Here is a 22,150-nt window from a genome sequence, read left to right as displayed (position 1 = left end):
GGAAACCAGTGGCTGCGTCACACTTTTCTCAGGAAAAATAAAAACCTCCCACTGCAGGGAAGTAATGAGTTTTCTGTTTTCACGTCAACAAACGAGATTCTTACAGACTTTAAAGCTGAAATCAGGCTCAGATGGTTTCCTCCCCCCCCCGCCTGTCTCCTCCCTCCTCGCCCGTCACGTCTCGGTGGTCGGGGCCCCTCAGAGCCTCATTGTTGGTCTCCACAGTAACCTTTGTTGGATTATCCAAGCCTGGACTGCATTAGCAGCACAATGCCGAGCCTCTGCTGGGTTTCACTTCTTCTCCTCCTTCCCCCTCTCTCTCTCTCACCTCTCAGCTTTTTCCTCCTCAGATATGAATACTTTTTTCTTCATTGTGATGAGCTGTTTTTGCTCTGCTTTTGAGATATTTTAAGCCTAACTTTACTTTCAGGATTTCTCGGGGTGGGTGGATATGGTGGAATAACCCCTCGTATAGCTGCTCAGGAAGCCGAAGCTGCGTATTTAGAATAATTTTAGGTGGAGGAGAAGCAAACACCCTCAAATGATGGCAGTCCTGAGGGGTGTGTAGACATATAAACGTGTGTGTGTGTGTGTGTGTGTGTGTGTGTGTGTGTGTGTAGACGGCCTCTGAGACAGAGACTGAGACAAGGAAGGGAGGGGAGTCCAAGACAAAGGAACGAGTCAGCAAACTGTCAAAAGATTGATCACACACTGCTGCAAGAAATCAGGCCAACCACACACACACACACAGGCACACACACACACACACACACACACACACACACACACACACACACACACAGGCACAGCGCTGCCCGGCTGTGAAGGCATTTAACACACACACACACACACTGACACACTGTCCTTCTCTCACACACAGTAAAAGTAAATATTGACGGACCTAACAGGAGACACAGAGGAGAATGTGTCCTCTCTCTCCAGTGGGGGATTATGGGTAAACGGAACAAAGGTAGTGAATGAGGGGTTTTTTTTTGGGGGGGGGGGGGGGGGGGGTCAGTATGCACAGACTCTGCATACTGAAAATGAAGCAGGGGTCGGGGGTGAGACAAGGACGGGGACAAAGGGGTCGGCACCTGTTTGGTTCACCAACAGGTTGCAGGTTTTAACGCGTGCGGCCTGTAGGGGGAGCTGTAACCTGTTACACTCACACAAATGATGATGTTTTTTAATTGGACAGCAGTGTCTGCAGTTTTTTAAACAACCATAAAAATAAGGAGGAAGGAAAGGAAAGAGAAAACCAGAAGATGTGCCTCTTGTTGTGGGTAAATTGATCAACGTGGACGCAGAGCAGGAAACATAAGCAGGCACGGCGGGGACTGACTCCACAACCACACACAGGTGGCAGCAGGTGTCTTTCTTTTGTAATTTTTTTTTGTGTGAATTTTTTTTTTTAATTGGACATTTTTTGCTTGAATGCACAACTTTTTTCTCATAAATTTGCTTTTTTTCCTCATAATATTTCTACTTTCATCCTTTATTTTTTCAGGGTTTTTTTCTTCTCGTAAATTTGGCATCGAAGGAGGAAACGTGATCTGTTAAAAAACGTGGTGGAAAAAAGAAAAATGTGCTCACCTTTGCCTGAAATCATCTCCCAGCTCTCGGAGGAAGTGAGACAGCCAGACCAAACATGTCTGCATTATACATTTACACCCATTACAGAGTTAAACTCAGGTCAGCTCTCACAGCTTCTTTAGATGCCAGAGAAACATTTACATAACTTCTTCATGAATATTTCTGAACCTCCGATCAGGCCTGCCATTATTCATTCAGCACACGCCCCTCCTTCTCCCAGCATGCATTTAAAATATCGCACAACCCGTCCAGCGCTTTCTGTCACATCGACTTATTTTTTTAAAGCAGAGGAAGTGTGTGTGTGTGTGTGTGTGTGTGTGTGTGTGTGTGGTGTCTAAATCAGTCCAGCTGATGACCATCTGGGCCTGAGGGGAGCAGGAGGAGCAGCGCAGGGATGGAGGTGGAACAAAGCTGACGGAGGGTACGATCTGGTGGGAAGAGGGCGGTTCGAGGTTGTGTGTGTGTGTGTGTGGGGGGGTCGCCTCATTCATGCCCGTCCCCTCCAGGCAGATACGGGCTTTTCCTTTTTGAAAAGTCTCTTTCTTTGCTTCTCGTGTTTCCCGCTGAGCTCGCTGGCTTCCTGCGTCTCCCAGACTACTTCCTCCTCTCATGGGACAGACTTAAATATAAATGTAGACGACATCAGTTCTGTTTTTACTCATTTATGCACGTGTCGTTGGGCTGATGCCAAGACAGTTGTTTAAATCAATTTGTGTTTTATTTTATTTATTGTGCTGAAAAACAGAGCTCCTCCTCAGCTCTTCATCACGCTGTATTTTCAGGACAAAGTTGATGCGACAGATAAAAATGAACCCCTGATACCTTTAAGGATCCTCGTATCAGCAGTGATGATATCGGCTGATATTGTTCCTGGCTGTTTTTTTCTGTGGGAACATGGGAGTCTTCTCAAAGGTTGGACCTGACCAAAGTTTATGTTATTTCCATTCTTGCTTGGGTAAAGCAGACATTAGAAAGTGCGTGCCCTGCAGAGCCTGTTTAAAATGTGGGACGTCATCTATGCGTGTAGGTCAGGGGGACGAGGGGTAAGCAGAGATCTGGTCACCTTACCTGGTTCACTGATCAGTAAGCAGAACCTGCAGAGCAGAACACATGTTCCCCTTTTTATTCATCATGAAGTTTGTGAGTCATGCACGAGAGTGTTGGGAGGGCTGCTGTTCTGTAGGGCCGTGCACTTCATTGAATTTTAATTTTAGTTTGGAGTTCAGCTTCTGGGAATGATGAAAACAAGATAACAAGGGTACAACAGTTACTGGGTGAGGCCACCACCGCGTGGGCTTCTTCTCTTCAGCCCCGCAGCCTTCCCCTGGGGGATGCAGGCCTGCAGGGACCAGAGTTTGGTCTTGTGAGACGAGCTTTAGTGAAAACAACTCCTGATTTGGACCCTGTGCCTTGACCCCTTTATGTTCTTGGTTTTCTTCTGAATCACATTTAAAGTTCAGTGAAATTCTCTGTAAAAAATTCAGTTCAGTCTGCTGGATGTGTCGGAGCTGTGCTGTGTGTGAGGGGCCCAGCAGCAAGCAGACATTTCTCCTTCAGAAAGCAGAAGTAATGGACACACTTTAGTGTCTCAGCATCTCTGATAGAGGAGTGTGAAACAAAGGCAGTCAGTGGGGCAGCTGGAAAGTGTGTTAATTTGAAGTCCACGAGGCTTATCCAGGATCAGACTCCTCTCTCCTCCTTAAAGCTTTCCCTGCTAACACAGCAGCACATTAAATATTAATAGATCCCGTGACAAGCAGCCAGTGATTATCGTGTGTTCATCGATTCGATCAGCGCAGCTCTAACGTGGCGTCGGTGTTTCCCCTCCGTCATCAGTGAGCGAGCTGTGTCTCACTCGCTGTCATAAATAAATCTTTAAGAGCTTAAACCACTTTGACTGCACGCGACAGCGAGGCTGAGCTCATCAACGTAGATGGAAATCTGAGATTAAGATGTGATAGTAGTTTTACTACGCGTGGCAGTTAGATTGCTGTTTCCTGATTGGTTAAAGCTGAAAAAGTGCTGCTGAGAAGAGCTGGAGGATGTCACAGCTGTGAGGTAAACCCTTCCTGTGAGGGGCAGTCCCAGCTTTCAGGTCAGCTCTCGAAATGCTCTGATGGGTTCTGCTGGGATGCTGTGGGCTGATCAAGTCTCATTTAGGGATGGACGTGGTTAGGATTTATTCATCTGTTTTCAATACTGAAAGTTGTTGTATGTTGTAAACAGCATAAAACCGAATTAAATGGATCAGCTGTAGATCAGCTGTTACAGCTGTTATCCCATCCAGCTGCTTTTTTGTATCTCTGCCTGTGAATACCAACACAGCACTGGATCAAGTGGAGCCTGCTATAAAAATAATTCCTAAACTATGAATGCAGTGCTTTTGTTAGACGCCTTGAAGTCTGCTCTTCAGTCACTTCTTTAAACTCCTGAGTGGTGAATGATGCACAGAGGCAACAGTACAACAACTCCTCTCTGTCCTTAAGCCGAGGTTCACTGCTGCAGAACACAGTGTGGAAATATTTTAGTGATTAAAAATAACACAACTGCACATATAAACACGCAGCCGCGGTCATACGCTGAGCTCGTGTTGGATAGCTAAGGGCAGAAAGTGTGCTCGCCGTTGTGTTAATTGTGTTTTGGAGGCTCACGGTGGATTTTTCTCACCTGGTTGAGTCCAGCTCTGCTCATGTTTACTCTTCTTCTGCTCACACCTTCTGTTTATCTCTAAATAAGTGTGAAGGAACACCTCAGCTCACACCGTCGCACTCCCTGATGCACACAGATAGCGGTGAGTCACTCGCTCGTGTGCGGTCATGCGTCTCTGAGTGAGGTAAGCGAAAGCTGCTTAGTGCCCTGTTAAAGCTTAACCAACAACAGAAACAACTGCTCTCTCTCAGGCCTGTAACGTCCTCCCTGTGCCGTGCCCTTCGATAGCTCAGTTGGTAGAGCGGAGGACTGTAGAGGCCAATGCTGACATCCTTAGGTCGCTGGTTCGAATCCGGCTCGAAGGAGGCACTCTATTTTCTGTTAAGACTGCCCTCTGCTGGTGGTTGATGCAAGGAAGTACCTCAGCATGTGTTTACCATAGACTGTACATAGAAGATGGAAGCAGCCACATGGTCATCAGCAGTCCCAAAGTGTGGTTGAAGCACCCTGGTGGGCCATGAAAGTACTACAAGTGGTCCACCAAAAGTTCTTTTCAGTAAATAAAACCTTTAATATTCAGGTTTTATAATCACATTAAAATTCCCTCAACTCTCAAATCTAGAAAACCAGGAGAAAGAGGATTGATGGATGGTTTAAAAATGGTGTGATGTTCTTCATTCTCTGACCTGGTTTTAATCCTCTGCTCACCATGTGTGTGTCATCAGAAGAACTCAGAAAAAAAACATGTGGGCCGCAGCAGCTTTAAATTTAGGAGCAGGTGGACTGCAGTTTGAAGGTTTCAGCTAATCCCAGCTAAGTATGCGGATAACAGAGTAATAAAAGTAACACTCGATTATTAAAATAGAAAAATTTCATCAGGATTCTTGGGCGGGCTGCTATTATATTCAGGTTAATTCTATTAAAAAGGCACCAAAGCAGTTTGTTTTGGACCTGACCTGAGGGTTCAGTGTGTGTATGTGTGTGTGTGTGGGGGGGCATATATTATTAGATGATACTCACTAATGTGAGTCTGTCAGTGTGTGTTTCTGCAAGGTGACGATGATGATGGGCTTTGTGACGAGGCAGGTAATCCCCAGCGAGCAGCTGCGTGACGTCCGTCTCTGTGAGCTCAGTGATGGAAACTGCGAGGATTAGCTCTCATAAACACACACAGACACACACAGGCCGGCAGTCCTTCACACGCTCCTCCAAACAAAGCAGTGCAAAGAGGAAGAGGACATAAAACTAACCTCAGCGGCTCGCTTCATTATTTGTATTTTTGTCTTTGTGTGTTTAACTGAGTGAAAATGACCGTCATCAGTTTTTCAGAGTGAGTTTTGGGGTTTTAGCTCTGATCTGACTTCCTGTGAGGAAGCCGAGAAACACACCGGACTAAACCGTTTGTCTTCTTCTCCTGCAGCGTGCCCACCGTCCCGGTGAAGAACCTCAACGGGTCCAGTCCCGTTCACCCCGCACTGGCCGGTAAGACTTATTCAAACCATTCAACCATCTCAGTACGTCCACAAGAGGGAAAACCAGTCCGGCTAAAGGCATAACTACAGAGGCATTTGATCCTCTGTGCGATGGATTCCTGACTTTTAGCAGTCCTGAGTCACAGGTTTGATTCTCGTGCTCATTAACACATACAGAGGTCAGGATCTTATGGCAGGTGTTCTTCTGTACAGCCGGCAGGTCACCTGTTAGACACAGATTTCAAGGTTATGTGGCGAGGAGCCTCGTCCGGATAATTCCGGTGCTCCAGCGACGCTTCACCCGAGAGTTTACATCAGAAACGCGCTTTTTCTCCTTCGGTGGCCTCTCGTCCATCTAAGCTGCCAGAAGGAAAATCCCATAAAACCTGCAGATTACGCCCTGTTTTCAGGGCTGCTCATTTCTGACCTGCTAATTTGCTCTTAGTAGATTGTGTTGGTTATCAGTGAAATGAACTGGCTGCCTCTGAGTTTATAAATTAGTGCAGAGCGTTCCACTTACATCAGCCAGTTTTGCCCCGTTCATTAAAACCAGCCCAGGGTGTGTTTTTGTGAGTGGACAGCGAAGCTGGATCTGATCATTTCTGCAGTGGAAACCCTGCTTTGCATTTTGTGCTGCTCAGCAGTCGATGCTGCTGTTTTTTCCTTCCAGCGGTCGGCTGCCTCACCTTTGAAAATATTTGATTATATGAACAAATTTGAAATATTCAGCACGAGTAAGAGCGCCCATTTTGCCAGATCACAGAGCTAAAACCGGAGAGCGAGGTCCTCTGCTCTCCTCACGAGACCCTCTGCTGCATTTCAGGGATCACAGGAATCCTGATGAGCGCTGCGGCTCTGCCCGTGTGTCTGACCAGGCCTCCGAAGCTCGTGCTGCACCCTCCGCCGGTCAGCAAGAGCGACATCAAGCCGGTGCCCGGCTTCGGCCACTGCTGCAGGAAGACCACCAAGAAGCAGGCTCGCAAGGGTGCGCATAGAGTTCTGTCCTCTCTGTCCTTACTTTCACAGTTGTACAAGTGTTTAACCGGCAGCTTTCATCCTTTCCTCTCCCGTCCTCTCTGTGTGCAGGTAAAACTCCCGAGGAGGTGGTGAAGAAGTACCTGCAGAAAGTAAAAAGCCCACCAGAGGAGGTGAGAGCTCAGTCTTTTATTGTGAAATCTCATATCACATGTAAAGATGCAGAAGAAAGAGCTTTTCCTCTGTGTGAATGTTTCCCAGGACTGTACCATCTGTATGGAGCCGCTGGGGGGCCCGTCTGGATACAAGGGTCCAGGGGTGGGGCCTGTTTCCAGGGCGGAGTCAGTTGGGCGGCTAGCACAGTGCGGCCACCAGTACCACTTCCAGTGTCTGGTGGCCATGTATAACAACGGCAACAAGGACGGCAGGTACGTTAGAACCAGACCAAACTGCTCTTCATCTTCCTCTCAGGTTTTAGGAAATTCTGCCATCTAATGGATCCGCCTCCTCCTTTCTTCTCAGTCTTCAGTGTCCCACCTGTAAAACCATCTACGGCGTGAAGACAGGAAACCAACCTGCAGGGAAGATGGAGTACCACGTCATCCCCCACTCTCTACCGGGCCACCCCGACTGCAAAACCATACGCATCATCTACAACATCCCACCAGGCATTCAGGTACCTCCAGCACCTGGACCTGCAGTCGTGTTTCGCTCACATGGGTGGCGTTTAACATCACTCCTGTCCTTTCAGGGACCAGAGCACCCGAACCCAGGGAAGCCCTTCACTGCCAGAGGCTTTCCCCGACACTGCTACCTCCCAGACAGCGAGAAAGGACGCAAGGTAACCCCCAGCAGACACCCGTCCTCCCCAGAGTCAGATTTTTGTAGTGTTTCACTATGAGTCGGTATGATGGAGATATCGGCTGTAGAGAAGTCTGCCTCAACTTCAGTGAAATGAAACTAGCTCGGCATCGCTGCCTCTGTCCAGAGTTTGATGTTGGAACTATTTTCTTTCTGCTGTCCACATCTGTCAGAGAAGGAAGCGAGATGCTCGTGTTCCTGACAGCAGGACAGGATGAACATTAACAGCCCCCCACCCCCACCCCCCTTACTTGTCAGAGTTTCTGAAAGGAGAATGGGAGGCAGAGCCTTCTGATGTCAGGCTCTTCTCCTGAGGTACCAGCTCCCAGTTCAGGTGACCCTGAACCCTTCATGATGCTGCTGCAGGCTCAGGCTGCTGGGGGACTTCCAGTGATGCACTGAGCATTTCAAACCTGCTCCTCCTTGAGCCTAAATCTGCTGGAGGTCTCCTCCTGTTAAAGGGGAGTTCTTCTTCCTCACTGTAATATTGTTGGCTCATTACCTTACAGTGTAAAGCGTCTTAGAGGCAGCTGTTTTTGTGAACTGGTGCTGTAATTAAAATGATTTGAAGGCAACAGTTATGTGAGAAGGAAAAAAGGAGAAGATCGTGATGGTTCACCTGTATGGTACAGCTTCTGCCATAAAAATGAAACTTGCCGTCACAGCTGCATCACTTTGAGACTGTGCTGTAACCACATGACTCTCTGTTTCCTGTCTGTGGCTGCTCATCTTTGATCGATATGCAGCTCAGTAATCTGGAGGGAAAACGCGGGTGTTTGATTGTTTGTCCCGCCTCTGCTCAGGTACTGAGACTGCTCCTGGTGGCGTGGGACCGCAGGTTGATCTTCTCAGTCGGTACTTCAAGCACTACAGGAGAGTCGGACACTGTCATCTGGAACGAGGTAACTAAAGACCTCAGAGTGAATGGCGCTGACTGTTTGTGATGTAAAGACTCATCTCCCATCACTTCTCTTCACCTCAAGGTCCATCATAAGACGGAGTTTGGCTCCAACCTGACAGGCCACGGCTTCCCCGACCCCGGACACCTCGACAACGTCCTGGAAGAGCTGCGAGCTCAGGGCATCACGGAGGACGACGCACTGATGGAGAAGTGAGAGGGCAACACGAGAGGAGGATGGCGAGGAAGAGGAGGAGAAAGAATCTCTCTGCCAGCACTTAGCAGGGGGCACATTGGCGATTTGGGGTAATGGGGGATATTGATTTTGTTCAATCGCATCAACCGAGGTGGGTGGAAGTTTGAAGAAGCAGCAGCAGCTCAGAAAGAAAAACCAGAGTGATGAAGAGGAGGTTTTGTTACTAAATATCTAGGTACTAAACGACAGCGGTGAGAGTGAATCGGTACTAATGATTAGGACAAAAACAAGTTTACTTTACTGAGAGAGAGCCAAAATAAAAAAGAAGGAAAAGTGTTAGAGCAGTTCAATAAAAACTGGGAGAGGAAGGACAAAGAGAGGAAGACTACGGAGCAGTTTGGGGGAAGGAAGGACGGTGGGAGGAGGGGCAGCAGGAAGAGCGAGAGATGGTGCACGGATGTAGTGTAGGATAGGAGTAGAGTAACATTAACCTTTCAGCTGAGTGCTGCCTTTGTTCAAACCACCTGCTCACCTGCGGTTGAAGTGCAGTGCTGTGGCGCCCCCTGGTGGGTTTTCTTTTGAACTACATGTCAGTCTGCAGGCTGAGATATCCACTTTATTTTCTCATTGTTACTATAATCCTCCTCATTTAAAGTTATTCCATATTTTACCTCTTACCTGATGGTTTTACGCGAGCTCGGCTCCGTGTGATCGTGAAATGACTAAAGACCAAACCGACCCCCGCTCACCTGCCGGGTGCCTTCGGAGTCTTACTATCGAGCCACTGTGGTACGAGTTAACCTTAGACACAGGTACCGGTTTTCTTTGTTTCATTCTTTTGTTTCTGACAGATCACTGAATGCTGTTTTTCTGTCTATGAAGTATTTCGTTAGAGCCGAATGAACGTGTCTGGTAGCGGGTAAAGAGGAGTGAGACACGAGCGTGAGGCTGGGATCAGAGATGGGCAGGAGGTCTGAAGGTCGGGGAGGACGGAGAGAGCTCAGGAGGTCTGACGGTGTACTCTCAAATCTACTGAGTGGGAACAAAGGGCCAATGCATGCTTTTTACAAAAGCACTTGTCGGACTCAGACTCTATGGCCGAGTGTGAAGCAGAGGGATGAGAATTAGCACCTCCAAAAACAGGCTAATCTGGGCGTGAAGGTTAATCTGTAGATTTACTGGTCAAGGCTCCTCTCCTCACCTGCGGCCACGAGCTGTGGGCAGCGACCAAAAGAGGCTTGGTGAGGAGCTCAGAGCAGAGCTGCTGCTCCTCCACATCGAGAGGGGCCGGCTGAGGTGATGCAGGCATGTGACCCGGAGGAGGCGCTGCAGCAAATCCAGGACATGCTCGAGAGATTATGTCTCTCAGCTGGCTCGGAAAGGCCGCGGTGTCCCACCTGGAGGAGGCTGCCCCCATCAATCCGACTCGGATAATTGGTAGAAAACAGACTGAGCAAGATGCCTGCCCCTCCTCATCTCAAAGCAAAAAAAACTGCTTCACAGGTTTAAAAAGCTGTTTATCCCACAGATGAAACATTATAAATGTCTCTGGCTCCTTCCAGATTTTACCAGGAAGTCCCATTACATGACATATCCATCATCCAGAGCTTTGAAGTCTGACACAGTCGGGAACTTCCACTCTCTGTGCTTCCTGTTTCAAAGGTGACGCTTGTGAGATGGTCCAGAATGAGCAGAGCTCCGTGGAACAACAGTGGAAATGTTCTCAGGAGAAGATGTGAGGTCCACAGACAAACACCAGTTTTTAGACTTTTACAGGCTTTGATTGCAGTAAAATATCTTTCTGTGAGTATTTAGAGACTGGACCACGATCCAGTTCACGGCATCCGCCTTTACGATTTCAGGCGTGAAGCAGGCAGCGGCCTCCTGACGGCCTTCAACCTTCAACCACCACAACCAGCTGCTGCGGCTTTAACTCTGCTAACACCTGGTTATTGTTTGGAAACTAATCATAAATCCTCAACTGACCAACCAGCATGGGTTTTATGGGCAAAATCAGATTCACTTAAAAAAAAGAATAGCATTGTTTTATTTTGGTCAGTACATATTAATAAAATTATGTTTGAAAAAAGCGAAATATCTTTTGTCTGGTTGCAGGTGTGTATAATTATTTTAACCATTTGGCTCCATTCACTCCAGACTGTCTCACAGCCTCAGCTGATCTGCAGCTAAACAGGAAGTGGAAGCGCTCGCCTTAGATTGGCTCTGAGGGTTGAAATGATTGATAATAAAGCGTGCCTCCGCCCTGTCTCTCCACGACCGATAACGGCCTGCCCAGTCTCTGAGTTGGGTCTCTAAATGACCTCTTATCTCGACTTCTGTGTACTGTGTATGCTACCAACATGCTCCCAGTTTAGGCTTTTATTTTGGTGATTACGACAATGGTACTTCCTTCACTTCTTTATTAAATTTTTTATGGAATCTAGGTACACCTTTGCTTTTTAATAGCATATTTCTTGACACTATTATAGATTAAATTGCCTTTTTTTCTTCATTTTTTTGTACATTTATGTTGTATTAATTATGCTCCTGTTTTTTTAATGACATAATGTGTTTACAAAGACAGTATTATTAAATGTAATGTCTTTTTTTTCTCCCCCTCTCAGTGTACAGAAGCTGATTTGCATCATCTTTTCTTTGGAAAAGGAATTTGATGGTAGACTTTTATCTGAGTGTGACATGTAATGAATTTGAATAGAGAGTCAAACACCTTGTACACTTGCTGTTCTGTGAGGTTTCTGCACATCGTTGTCCTGCAGACGTTTGAAGGTCTCGCAGCAGATGTTTGTAGATGGGTTCGTCCCGCCCTCCTTCAGCAGCAATTAAAACACCTGAAAATGTTATTAAAAAAAATCACAATTTCCTCTTGTGTTGATGCAGTTTCAGCTCTTTGGCTCAAACACTGCTCAGCGACTGAGGAAAGCGCTGATTTTGTATGATCAATTAGGTCTAAAATTGTCTTTTTCTTAATAAAAGAATGCTTTGAAACAAACATTGTTACCAGTTTCATCTCTGTTTTTCTGGACTTGTGGATTTGGATGATCCCGGCCTGAAGTGTGGCGTGTCTGAGGACGTTTGAGCATTTTTAAATGGGGGGGGGGGGGGGGGGGGGGGGGTAATCCATGAAATGGGAGAGATGTGATCCTGGGTGCTCACGGTCTGGGATACAGAGAAGATGTGACAAGGACAGTGTAAATGTTTCCAAACTTTATTACCGTGTTGGTGAAATATGACAGGGAATCATGGGAAGTCCGTTTTCATCAAAGTGGGTGTTACCGAGTAGATGGTGTATCCCCCTTCGATAGCTCAGTTGGTAGAGCGGAGGACTGTAGGTGCAAATAGCAGTGATCCTTAGGTCGCTGGTTCGAATCCGGCTCGAAGGAGAGGCTTCTTTTCATAAACTTAGAGCAGTGACCACCTTTTCATAATCCTCTAAAACTAAAGAAATCAAACCATGTTACCGTTTGTTCACGTCCGTACGGAAACACTTTTACGAAAACAACAGTTCCGTACAAGTGTCGGAAAAAAACGAAGCAAAGAATGAAAATACGCGTTCCCTGACCGGGAATCGAACCCGGGCCGCGGCGGTGAGAGCGCCGAATCCTAACCACTAGACCACCAGGGAGTGATGCGAGGACTAAAAGAAATATTACTTTAAATAAACGAGATGTACGTGTACCTGGCTTCTAATTAGGTTAAAATGAAACTGGACACTAGAATGGGACGTCAACGTCGACCGTTTCAGTGATGCAGAAGTTGTGTCCACACGGTGTGCTGACCGGATCGGTGAACACATCCCGACAGATGGAGCGCAGAAGCTGATCTTTACTCAGCAGACAGCCGGCAGCAGCAGCCATGTCTACACGCTGAGAGCAGAAGGGAAAGAAGCTGGGCTTCAAATTCAGGCTTCGTGTTCCCACCTTAAATGCTGTCACAGGGGGCATTCATACACTTCTGGGCCAGTTTGCCTGTAGGTCAGACAGAAATGCTCATGATTCATACTGCTGGATATTTATCTACTGTAAGGACCTGTAACTTTTTCTTTGTTTTTGTTTTTTAAAGAGCCTTGTGGCATAAATAATCAGCATTAGAAAGACTTTTCTAAACGTTAATGACATAATAATTATTATTATAATAATAAACGTGCCACGGATTTTTTTTTATTATCCAGTAGTACTTCCGGGATGACTGTCATGGCGGCGTCCATAACGCCCCAAACACCTTGGTGATAAACTGAACCTAAACCGCGGAGCAGTCATGAAGTTCAAAGATATCGTGAAGTGGAACACCCGCGCGTCCGCTGTGTACGCCTTTGGGATCTGGACCATGATCGGCTCGTACGCCTACTTCAAATACACAGGTCGCTACCAGGACGCGCCAGGTGAGCGGCATGAACTGAGAAATTCACACATGCGCAAACAACATTTTGCAAACCGAAGTACGCCGAATGGTCTTTAACAGGTTATTCTGCTGCGTGTGAGCGGGTAGACCGACATAAATCTGAAAATAAGAGGAAATCTGAGGGGAGCTCCGCCGCGTCCCTTCTTCCTGCACAGGCGTGCAGTGGGGCTCGACACACGGGGAGCGACGTCGCTCGCTCTCCATTCATTTCCTATGGAGCTTGTGCGATGAGGCGACAATCGCTTGCCCTCCTCCAGCTAAGCGACCGGCGACATTCGTGCATGTGAAATTTCGAGCTCGTACACGTAGACGTGCACACGCGACCAGGCGACGCGACACAAGAAAGTTGGAAAATGTTCTACTTTTGTCGCTGTCGCGTGGCACTAAACCAATCAGCAAGAGTTTCATTGACTGACCAATGAGCGGAGAGTATGCTACACGCTGCAGTCTGCAACCACTTTCAGCACGAAGAAAAGCATCGTTTTATCTGTGTTTGACTTTCCTATATTATATGACACTTCACACAGTGATTATCGACTTACACACAAAAGGCAGCCATATGAGAACGTGTTGGTACAAGACTAACGTTAAACAGACGGATAGAGAGGACTTTTGTGCTAATATAGGATGAACCCGAGGTTGTCTTTTTCTTTTGTAGAGGAGACTTAACAGCAAGATTTCTGTCAGTTCCAATAAAATCTTCAGACTCCTCATCTTTATTGCCGTGTCTGACACGGACTGCTTTGAAAATGTCTAAATCCCTCCAGTTTCATAACCAATCACATTTCTTGGAGACGAGTGACGTAAGAGCGCGATTCGCAAAGCTGCCGTCGCTATCGCGTCCCGTGTGTTCGGTTTCATCCAGTGGCGATGCGACCCATTCGTCGCTGTCGTTTGTCGCTCACCGTGTGTCGAGCCCATTACACATAAAAGGCAGCCGTATGAGAACGTGTTGGTGCAAGACTAATGTTAAACAGACCGATAGAGAGGACTTTTGTGCTAATATAGGATGAACCCGAGGTTGTCTTTTTCTTTTGTAGAGGAGACTTAACAGCAAGATTTCTGTCAGTTCTAATAAAATCTTCTGACTCATCTTTATTCCCGTGTCTGACACGGACTGCTTTGAAAATGTCGAAATCCCTCCAGTTTCATAACCAATCACATTTCTTGGAGACGAGTGGCGTAAGAGCGCAATTCGCAAAACTCTGTTCACACACTGTCGGTGTTGTTTGGGGATGTCATGACATCAAATTGTCGTACCCAAAATAATTCACTCATTGTTTCCACATCTGTAGAAATGTATGACAAACAAGTGGAGGGAGCAAAGTTAGTATAGTTAACTAACATAGTTATGAAACAGCATTTAGCATAACTGAAATAAAACTTGAAAGAGATGAAAGCTCTCCGAGATGATATTGCGTGGTGTATTATAAACAGGAAGTGCCTTTAACATTATTCTTTATCAGTGTGGCTACATTTGTTACGACATTAATCCTGAAGAGCCTTTGCTGCAGATGCTTATTGCGGCTGGGACGCCCACACAAACATCATGTTTTGTATTATGATGCCTGATCTGAACTTCTTAATTTTTCCTCTAACAATAATAAAAAAAAACAGAGAAACAGCAACTCTGGAAATGAACTGAAACTTAACTGGAAATAAAAATGAAAAACTATATCTCTGATAGGGACATAGAGAAAGTGTAACTATAACTGTACAAAATCTGAAATTTTATAGCCGGCATATTCATACTGACCCAGTTTTAATCTTTCCCGTCCTCTTCATCAGTGAAAAAAGAAGAGGTGGAAGAGCCGGAGGATCCAAACCAGGTGGTCTCCAAGACGGCTCACACCAAAACTGTCGTGGTCTATAAGAAAGACTTTGTCCCGTACACCACACGGATCTACAATCTCATCTCGTCCTTCAGCGGCGATCGAGGGGCTGGAGACGGCAAAAAATGAACCTGTCGGGTTAATACTGGTGTTTCTGTGAGGACGTTATCATAATTTTTTTAAAGTGAGCTCCAACGGCGTGTCCACCTGTCCTGCTCTGATTGGCCTTAGCCAGCTTTTACTATTTAACTGCGAACAGTATGCAGTACTGTGCTGTAATTCAGATGCTCGTAATGTGTAAATAAACTTCTCAAAAAGCTGATTTTTTTTTTTTATAGCAGACATTTGTTTGAGTAGAAAGATTAAGGTTCAGGTGTCATTATATTATCACTTGGAACAGGATGTGGAAACCTGAATTGATTGTGATGAAGAGGATTCGGCTCTCCTGCATTGTTCTCTGAGGGGCTCGTACTTTCATTTAGGGCGGGATGAGCTCAAAGGAGCAGCAGAGCTGAGGATCACACTCAAACAATTTAAGAAACTGTGGAGGAGATGAAGCTAAAACATAACATTTAGCACAGAGTTTGTAAGTTAAAGTGTTTTGGAGCACGGGCACTGACTGACCAATAAATCAAGAGCACTGATTCAGCAATGAGGATGTGGTCAGAGGAAGCATCCACAACATTGCAGATCTGCACAGGTAGCAGGTCCTGTGTGATCTTAAATCTGTAGGATTCAAGAAATCTTTTAAAATGTGCTTTAAGAGGCATCAACCATGGACATTAAAATCACAAAGAATTCATATGTTGTCATATTTTGGCAGATTTCAATTTAAAGTTCAGAAAAACAAACAAACTCCTGGACAAAATCATTACTAGATTTAGGAGGAAGAAATGCCAGGACACAGAGTATCCTCTCTCCACGTGGCAGGAGAATTTATTTTTAATAAGTGAAGTTAGACCCCCTCCTGTGCTGGCTAACCCACATCTGCCGACTAAAAGGTCAGAGGAAGTGCTGGCCTCACCACCCAGTCAGACCTCTGTCACACAGAGCAGAGCGGTACAAAGGTTTTACTGGTGAGCGCTCCAGCAGTCAGCAGAGCCGCCATCAGTTTCCGCCTGTGATGAATGAGGTCCTCTGCTGGGAGTAAGAAGCAGCGAGGAGCAGGTAGGGAGATGGGGTACAGAGAGTGTGGCTTGTAAACAGTCGGTCATGTGACTGTGTAGCGGAAGTTGGCGGCCTCTCCTCTAAAACGGTAATGGAGAAAACTGAGCCAGTTGAAATAAAACCCACCCAGCCGACCAACACATCCCAGCTGCTTTACTATTCTCCGGGAGAGCTCTGACGTCAGATCTGACGCTCCTGTTTCATGCAGGTGTCGCTGTTACTATCATTCGTTTTACTGAGGGGCGGGGCGCAGGTGGAGGTGCTGCAGCACCGTTAAGGAAACACATTTTAGTCACCAGCTATCAGAGGGGCAGGAAAAGGTGGGCGAGTCAGGGGCTGAGGACGAGACAGGATTTGCATCTGATCGATGTGCGGGAGAAGAAGGAGGACGGACACCTGGTGGTCAATCCGAGGGCTCCACAGGTGAGGCGGAGCGGAAGTTACTGCCCTCCAGGACCTGTTTCTGAGCTGTAGGGGAAGTGGATCGGGTTTGGGGGGGATCATGCAAAGCTACTCGAGTAGAATCCATAAACAACCACATGGAGCTGCTCCACTTTAACGTTGTTCACAACAGTATACGACACCCACACACTGCCGACGTCATCTCCTCCAGCTGTTCACCGTGTTTCTGAGCTCTCAGGTGTAGGTGGAGCTACACAGAGCACAGGAAGTGTGTGAGCGGTGAACTGAGTCGTACTCCTCCGCTGCTGCTTTCAGTTTGCAGCATCCGCAGAGCCGCTCGGAGCCGCTTCTCTCTGTAACCTCAAACGAACACTAACCGGATTTCATCAGGAGTTCCCGGTGAGTTCCGCTGATAATTCTCTCTGCAAACATGAAAACAAAACTCATATTTGAATGTTTGGGAAACTTCGGAGGGGAAGGAGGTGCTTCACCAAAATTTCCAGCTCTTTGTGTTTGTGTCGTGGGGCTGTCCTGGCACAGCTGTGCATGATTCACGCATCAGTAAACTCTTTACTGAAACTGGATCTTGTTGAAGGTTTCATTTTTAAGCCTCTTGTTTGTGCTGCACCCTCCCCCTGGGCCAGCTTCCAGAAATGCTTCTTTGAACACATAGATGAACAGTGTGGTAATGCCTGTGTCACGTGACCCTTGCTAAAACACGGTTATATGAGTGTAAAGTGGTAACAGACACAAAGTATTAGAGAACTCGTGAAAGGTTTGGGGGTTATTGGTTATCTTTGTGCCATATGTGTGGTCAGCTCTATGGCACAAAAACACGAGCCACTTGGTTCAAGGATCGAAACAGCCTCATGTAAATCTTTACATTCAAATACATAAAGAACTTTAAACCCCCAAAAACTGAAGAATCAAAACTGCACCATCAGCAAGGTAAGCAAAGGCTTCTCTGAGGAATCACATTAAATATGATGTTTTAGTTTTGGTTCATGGAAAACAGTAAAAACGAAAATAGAAACCCTAGAATCAGTAGTAGAGTGTTTGACTGATGCTTTGTATCCTGCTGTGTTTTCATGCTGAAAGTAGAAAAAAGCATCTATTTTGTCCTGTTGATAACAGACCTGTCTGGGCCGTGTGCAGAATTTACTGTGAATCAGGGACTTACAGTGGGGGAAATTCCTGCAAACATTTATTAATGTTGAGCTCAGGATTGCATCAGTGGATAATGACTGAGATGAACAACACCTGGGACAGGTGACAGGTGAAGCAACCACCCAAAGACAAATTTCAGGCTAACTGGCTCTGAATGCATCCATGGTGAAAATACAAGGTGATGCTGACAGGGAACAAACAGAGCCAAAAGTGTATAAAGGTCTGCTGTGACAGCACTTAAGGAGGGAACATGAAACCTGAATTTGAAGCCCTGCTTGTGAAGAGGTCTGCACTGAATAACCAGCTTCTTTCCCCTTCTGTTCTCAGCGTGTAGACATGGCTGCTGCTGCCGGCTGTCTGCTGAGTAAAGATCAGCTTCTGTGCTCCATCTGTCGGGATGTGTTCACCGATCCGGTCAGCACACCGTGTGGACACAACTTCTGCAAAGACTGCATCACTGAAACGGTTGATGTTGACGTCCCGTTCCAGTGTCCTGTCTGTATGAAGATGTTCTACCCAAAGCCCGAGCTGCAGGTCAACACTCTGATCTCTCAGATGGTTGGTGCCTTCAGACGGTCAGAGCAACGACCAGCCAGACAGGAAGAAGGTCTCCGTGTGCTCGGGTTCAAACCGATGGTGCTGCTTCTCTGTCTGGTGTGTGTTTCATTTGTTTGGGACTTCATGAAATCCAATCAGCCTCTGGAGGAAGTAAGCAAAGGAGAGAAACTGAAGAGGATGGAGGCTGAAATTCAGCAGACGATTGAAGAGATGCAACTGAAGATTGAGGAGCTCAAACGCTCAGTGGAGCTCAGTGGAGAAGACGCAGACAGAGAGGTGGCAGATGGTGTTCAGGTCTTTGCTGCTCTGAAGTCGTCTGCTAAGAGGGGCGAGGCCAAGCTCCTGGAGACCATCAGAGAGAAGCAGAGAAGGACGGAGCTGCAGGCTGAAGGCTTCATCAAGAAGCTGCAGCAGGACATCCGTGAGCTGAAGAAGAGGAAGACAGATGTGGAGCTGCTCTCAGTCATTGAGCTGAACGAAACACTGCCCGAGGAAAAGATTGAGAAACTACAGCTTTTACTTTTTAACATAGCCAATCTGTGGAGGGCCCAAAGCTACGCAGTGGATGTCACACTCGATCCAGATACAGCAAATCAGTATCTCGTCCTGTCTGATGACAACAAAGAAGTTTATCGTAGTTATTTAATGGTGTCTCGTCCCTACAACCCAAAGAGATTTTATTACAATGCTGCTATTTTAGGACAGCAGAGTTTCTCATCAGGCAAATTTTACTTTGAAGTTCAGATTATAGGAAAGACTCGGTGGGATTTGGGAGTGGCCAGAAGGTCAATCAACAGGAGGGATGACATCACACCGAGTCCTGCAAATGGTTTCTGGACTGTAGGGCTGAGAAATGGAAATGAGTACAAAGCTGGCCCTGGTGTCCGTCTCCATCTTCAGTCTGCTCCTGAGAAGGTGGGGGTGTTCGTGGATTACGAGGAGGGTCTGGTCTCCTTTTATGATGTAGAAGCTGCAGCTCTGATCTACTCCTTGACTCAATGCTCTTTCACTGAGGAACTCTACCCTTACTTCAGTCCCAGTTATGGGAGCTTTGCAACTCTGATCATCACCCCCATCGATTAATGAGGACTTCAGTTTGGTTATTTATGATGCAGCCTTTGGTTATGAAGCCAAATCTTATCACTGCAGTAATCTGTAATTTTCACCCAATGTCAAAACCTCCTTTTAATTCAAAGATTTTGGAGAGGGTGGGCTGCCTTCAGCCTTTGTTAGATGTTCATGGGGTTCTTGGGGTGCTCCAATCTGACTTTAAAGCTTTCACAGCAGAGAATCAACACTTCATAATGATCATAATGATCTTTCATAATGATCTTTTATCAGCTACTGACTCTGAGGACTCCTTCAGTCTGATGCTTTTAAATCTTACAGCTGACTGACACAGTCGACCACAGAGCGGTTTAGGTCGTACTTGTTGGAGAGACGTTTTCTGATCAGTTTTGGAGGCTCAGCTTCTCCCTCTGCACCACTCTTACGTGGAGTTCCCCAAAGTTCTGTTTTGGGCCCACTTGGTGAGTGTGAATGGTTGTCTGTCTCTCTGTGTGCTGCAAAAGGCTGGCGACCTGTACAGAGTATTGTACTGGGATAGGCAGTATAATGTCCATTCACCTGGGAAGGGGCACTAATTATTGTGTCCATGCCTCTGGGGGGGAGATGAGCACTCTTTTTTCCTTTTGTTTAATGTCCTGCAGCCACTGCTCTTTTGTAACAGCCTCTGGAGAGGGGCGTACACAACGCCTTTGGACTGGCTGTGTCCAGTCTCTGCTGTCCTGAACTGCCCACATTTTTTACATGTATTGCGAAGAACATGATGAGTCAATTTTTGTCCTGGAGTAGGAGCAGAAGTGACGTTACACCTTCCCCTTGCCTGGCCCACAGTGCGACTGGGCAGGTGATACTGATGAGGTGGACCTGGCTGGGGGTGTGTGTGGCTGACATCCACTAATTGGATATTGGTGTGCTGCATAACAGTCCCCATTGGCCAAAATGTGCCGCCTAATCTTTTGGTAGTCCTCCAGAATTAAATCCCACCTGGACACAGTGCCTGTGCCCTTTTTCTCGGGACTACAGTGGATCGCACAAAGCCGAGCAAAGATAGTTTCAATTAGGCAGCAGCAATCTGGCCATTGGTGCAGTGGTGGTGATGGCATCCCGCTTCATGCTCTCCCCTCCTGGTATGAACTCCTGCCTTTTCTTCGGAGATCTAAGTCTTCCTGTGTCCAGTCTGCTCTGATGTCACACAGCAAAAACCACCCTCTGAATGTACATTTTCTGGATTTATCCTCAGAGGCTGCACAGTCTGGGTGAGTAGGTAGTCAACACTAAGGAGGTCTCCTATGAAAAGACCAAATCAGTGACGTGCAGTCAGGGGAGGCAGGTGAGGCAGTGCCTCCCCTGTCATAACGACAAGTAAAATACTAACAATGATGAGAGAAAACATATTTGACCACTTGACTGTTCCATAAAACTATTTTCTGAATTATTTCAACACTTTAATGGTCAAAATCGCGAATTTACGCATCAACTGTTCAAACACGTGGAAGAAATGCGGGGCGAGGCAGTGCAGTGCTGTGGCTCACCTCTGGAGGCGCTGTGTCACATACAATAAATGAAGCAGGCGGTTGGCGCATGGCCATTGCTGTCTCTCTTTATATCGCCAATATACATGTTTGATTACACATGTGCTGCACATGCTGATGTTCCACAGTCTGTCTAATATACTGAATAAATGTGTGTGACATGTTTATTCTTTGTGATCGGTCATAAATGCACGGTGAAAATACACAGGGGGAAGCAGGAAGTACCGTGCCGCACCGATAGGGGGCAGTGCTGGAGCAGAGCAACGGAGATATTCGTGGAGAAGTATAGGGGCATGGACTTTATCTTCAAATAAAGGTGTACATGTTTTTTTTTGTTTGTTTTTTAAAAGACAGACCCCCCCCCCCCCCCCCCCCCCCCCCCCAAAAAAGTTTGGCCTTACATTAAATATTTTTCTTTCCATCATTATTGAACAGTATGGAGTTGATTAAAGCATAATTAATCATTTGCATATTTAAAATTGAATTATAAGCTTCTATTTTGGGTTCATATATGTGAACATCCGACTGCAGACGAGTCAGTGCCTCACCCTCACAAACCTCACCGCTCGTCACTGGAACAAATGCATACACGAGCTGTTAGCGGTGTTCAGATATATCTATTTTTATACTCACCACAAGCAGCAGTTTATGAATGATGTGTATGTAACTACAGTCACCACTTCTTTGACAAGAAATGCAATATTTTATCTTTATGTGTTGAGAATAAAGCATGATTTTTAAATTCTCTGTTGTCTGGGTATTATCTAAGTTATGAACTTTGCAATTTTTGAGTGGTTACAGTATACAAAATGCATTTGTTCTGCTCCCATTCAATTATAATATAACAATTTGGGGGATGGGGATGAATACAAGTAAAGCCACTTAACACAGAGAGGAACATGAAGACCATACCAATAAGACGTACCTGCATTTGACAGGTGGTCTGAAGGTTGGCACAAATGCCCAACCAAGTGTAAGTGAGGCCACAGCTGCAGTACCCCGATCCTGGTTCCACCTGTTTGAGCCTTCTAGCAGGTGTAACTGGAAATGCAGTTCAATTCAAGTTCTGTTTTGGGCCCAGTTCTCTTTGTATTTATTCCCCCTAAGAGCTGTTCTGAAAAGATGTGGCATCTCTTTTTTAATGTACTGGTACTTTTTTGAGTATTTCCTTGTTTTGCTGTTTTCTACTTCTACACTAATATATTTTGGGTGCAAATATTGTATGTTGCCCTCCATATAAGGTAACCAGACCCTAACTAACTGAATGTGGGTAGTATGTTTGTATGTATATTCCAACTTCCTTGCTACAATATGCAAAAAATAAATCTGAATTTGGGGCCTCCAACCACTCCAACCATTTATTT

The 22,150-nt window shown here is 46.2% G+C and overlaps 2 protein-coding genes and 3 non-coding genes across 7 annotated transcripts in view; 4 read left to right on the top strand and 1 right to left on the bottom strand.

Moving 5' to 3' along the window:
- The window catches only part of LOC115789851 (E3 ubiquitin-protein ligase DTX1-like), a 70,506-nt gene that overhangs the window by 26,624 nt on the left and 21,732 nt on the right, over window positions 1–22,150 (top strand). For 2 of the 3 annotated variants that reach the window (XM_030743416.1, XM_030743425.1), the window contains exons 5-12: window positions 5,663–5,724; window positions 6,538–6,699; window positions 6,801–6,862; window positions 6,951–7,117; window positions 7,212–7,365; window positions 7,441–7,530; window positions 8,354–8,452; window positions 8,534–8,661. In XM_030743416.1, the coding sequence (XP_030599276.1) occupies window positions 5,663–5,724; window positions 6,538–6,699; window positions 6,801–6,862; window positions 6,951–7,117; window positions 7,212–7,365; window positions 7,441–7,530; window positions 8,354–8,452; window positions 8,534–8,661 (924 nt within the window). Of the gene's footprint in view, window positions 1–5,662; window positions 5,725–6,537; window positions 6,700–6,800; window positions 6,863–6,950; window positions 7,118–7,211; window positions 7,366–7,440; window positions 7,531–8,353; window positions 8,453–8,533; window positions 11,655–22,150 lie in introns of those variants that run through there. The other variant, XM_030743429.1, reaches the window with a different exon arrangement.
- trnay-gua (transfer RNA tyrosine (anticodon GUA)) lies at window positions 4,521–4,607 on the top strand. Its single transcript is given in 2 exon segments — window positions 4,521–4,557; window positions 4,572–4,607. It is a non-coding gene; the product is annotated as a tRNA-Tyr (tRNA).
- Window positions 11,958–12,045, top strand: trnay-gua (transfer RNA tyrosine (anticodon GUA)). The gene is given in 2 exon segments: window positions 11,958–11,994; window positions 12,010–12,045. It is a non-coding gene; the product is annotated as a tRNA-Tyr (tRNA).
- Window positions 12,216–12,287, bottom strand: trnae-cuc (transfer RNA glutamic acid (anticodon CUC)). Its single transcript has one exon. It is a non-coding gene; the product is annotated as a tRNA-Glu (tRNA).
- On the top strand, window positions 16,767–20,859 carry LOC115789874 (E3 ubiquitin-protein ligase TRIM21-like). The gene is made up of 2 exons (XM_030743435.1): window positions 16,767–16,863; window positions 17,959–20,859. Exon 2 carries the CDS (start codon window positions 17,968–17,970, stop codon window positions 19,270–19,272), a length of 1,305 nt encoding a protein of 434 aa, XP_030599295.1. The 5' UTR covers window positions 16,767–16,863; window positions 17,959–17,967; the 3' UTR covers window positions 19,273–20,859.

This window comes from Archocentrus centrarchus, chromosome 1 (assembly GCF_007364275.1).
Source record: "Archocentrus centrarchus isolate MPI-CPG fArcCen1 chromosome 1, fArcCen1, whole genome shotgun sequence".
Taxonomy (NCBI): Eukaryota; Metazoa; Chordata; class Actinopteri; order Cichliformes; family Cichlidae; genus Archocentrus; species Archocentrus centrarchus.
The sequence above is the reverse complement of the archived record's forward strand: the minus strand, read 5'-3'. Positions and strand labels throughout refer to the sequence as shown.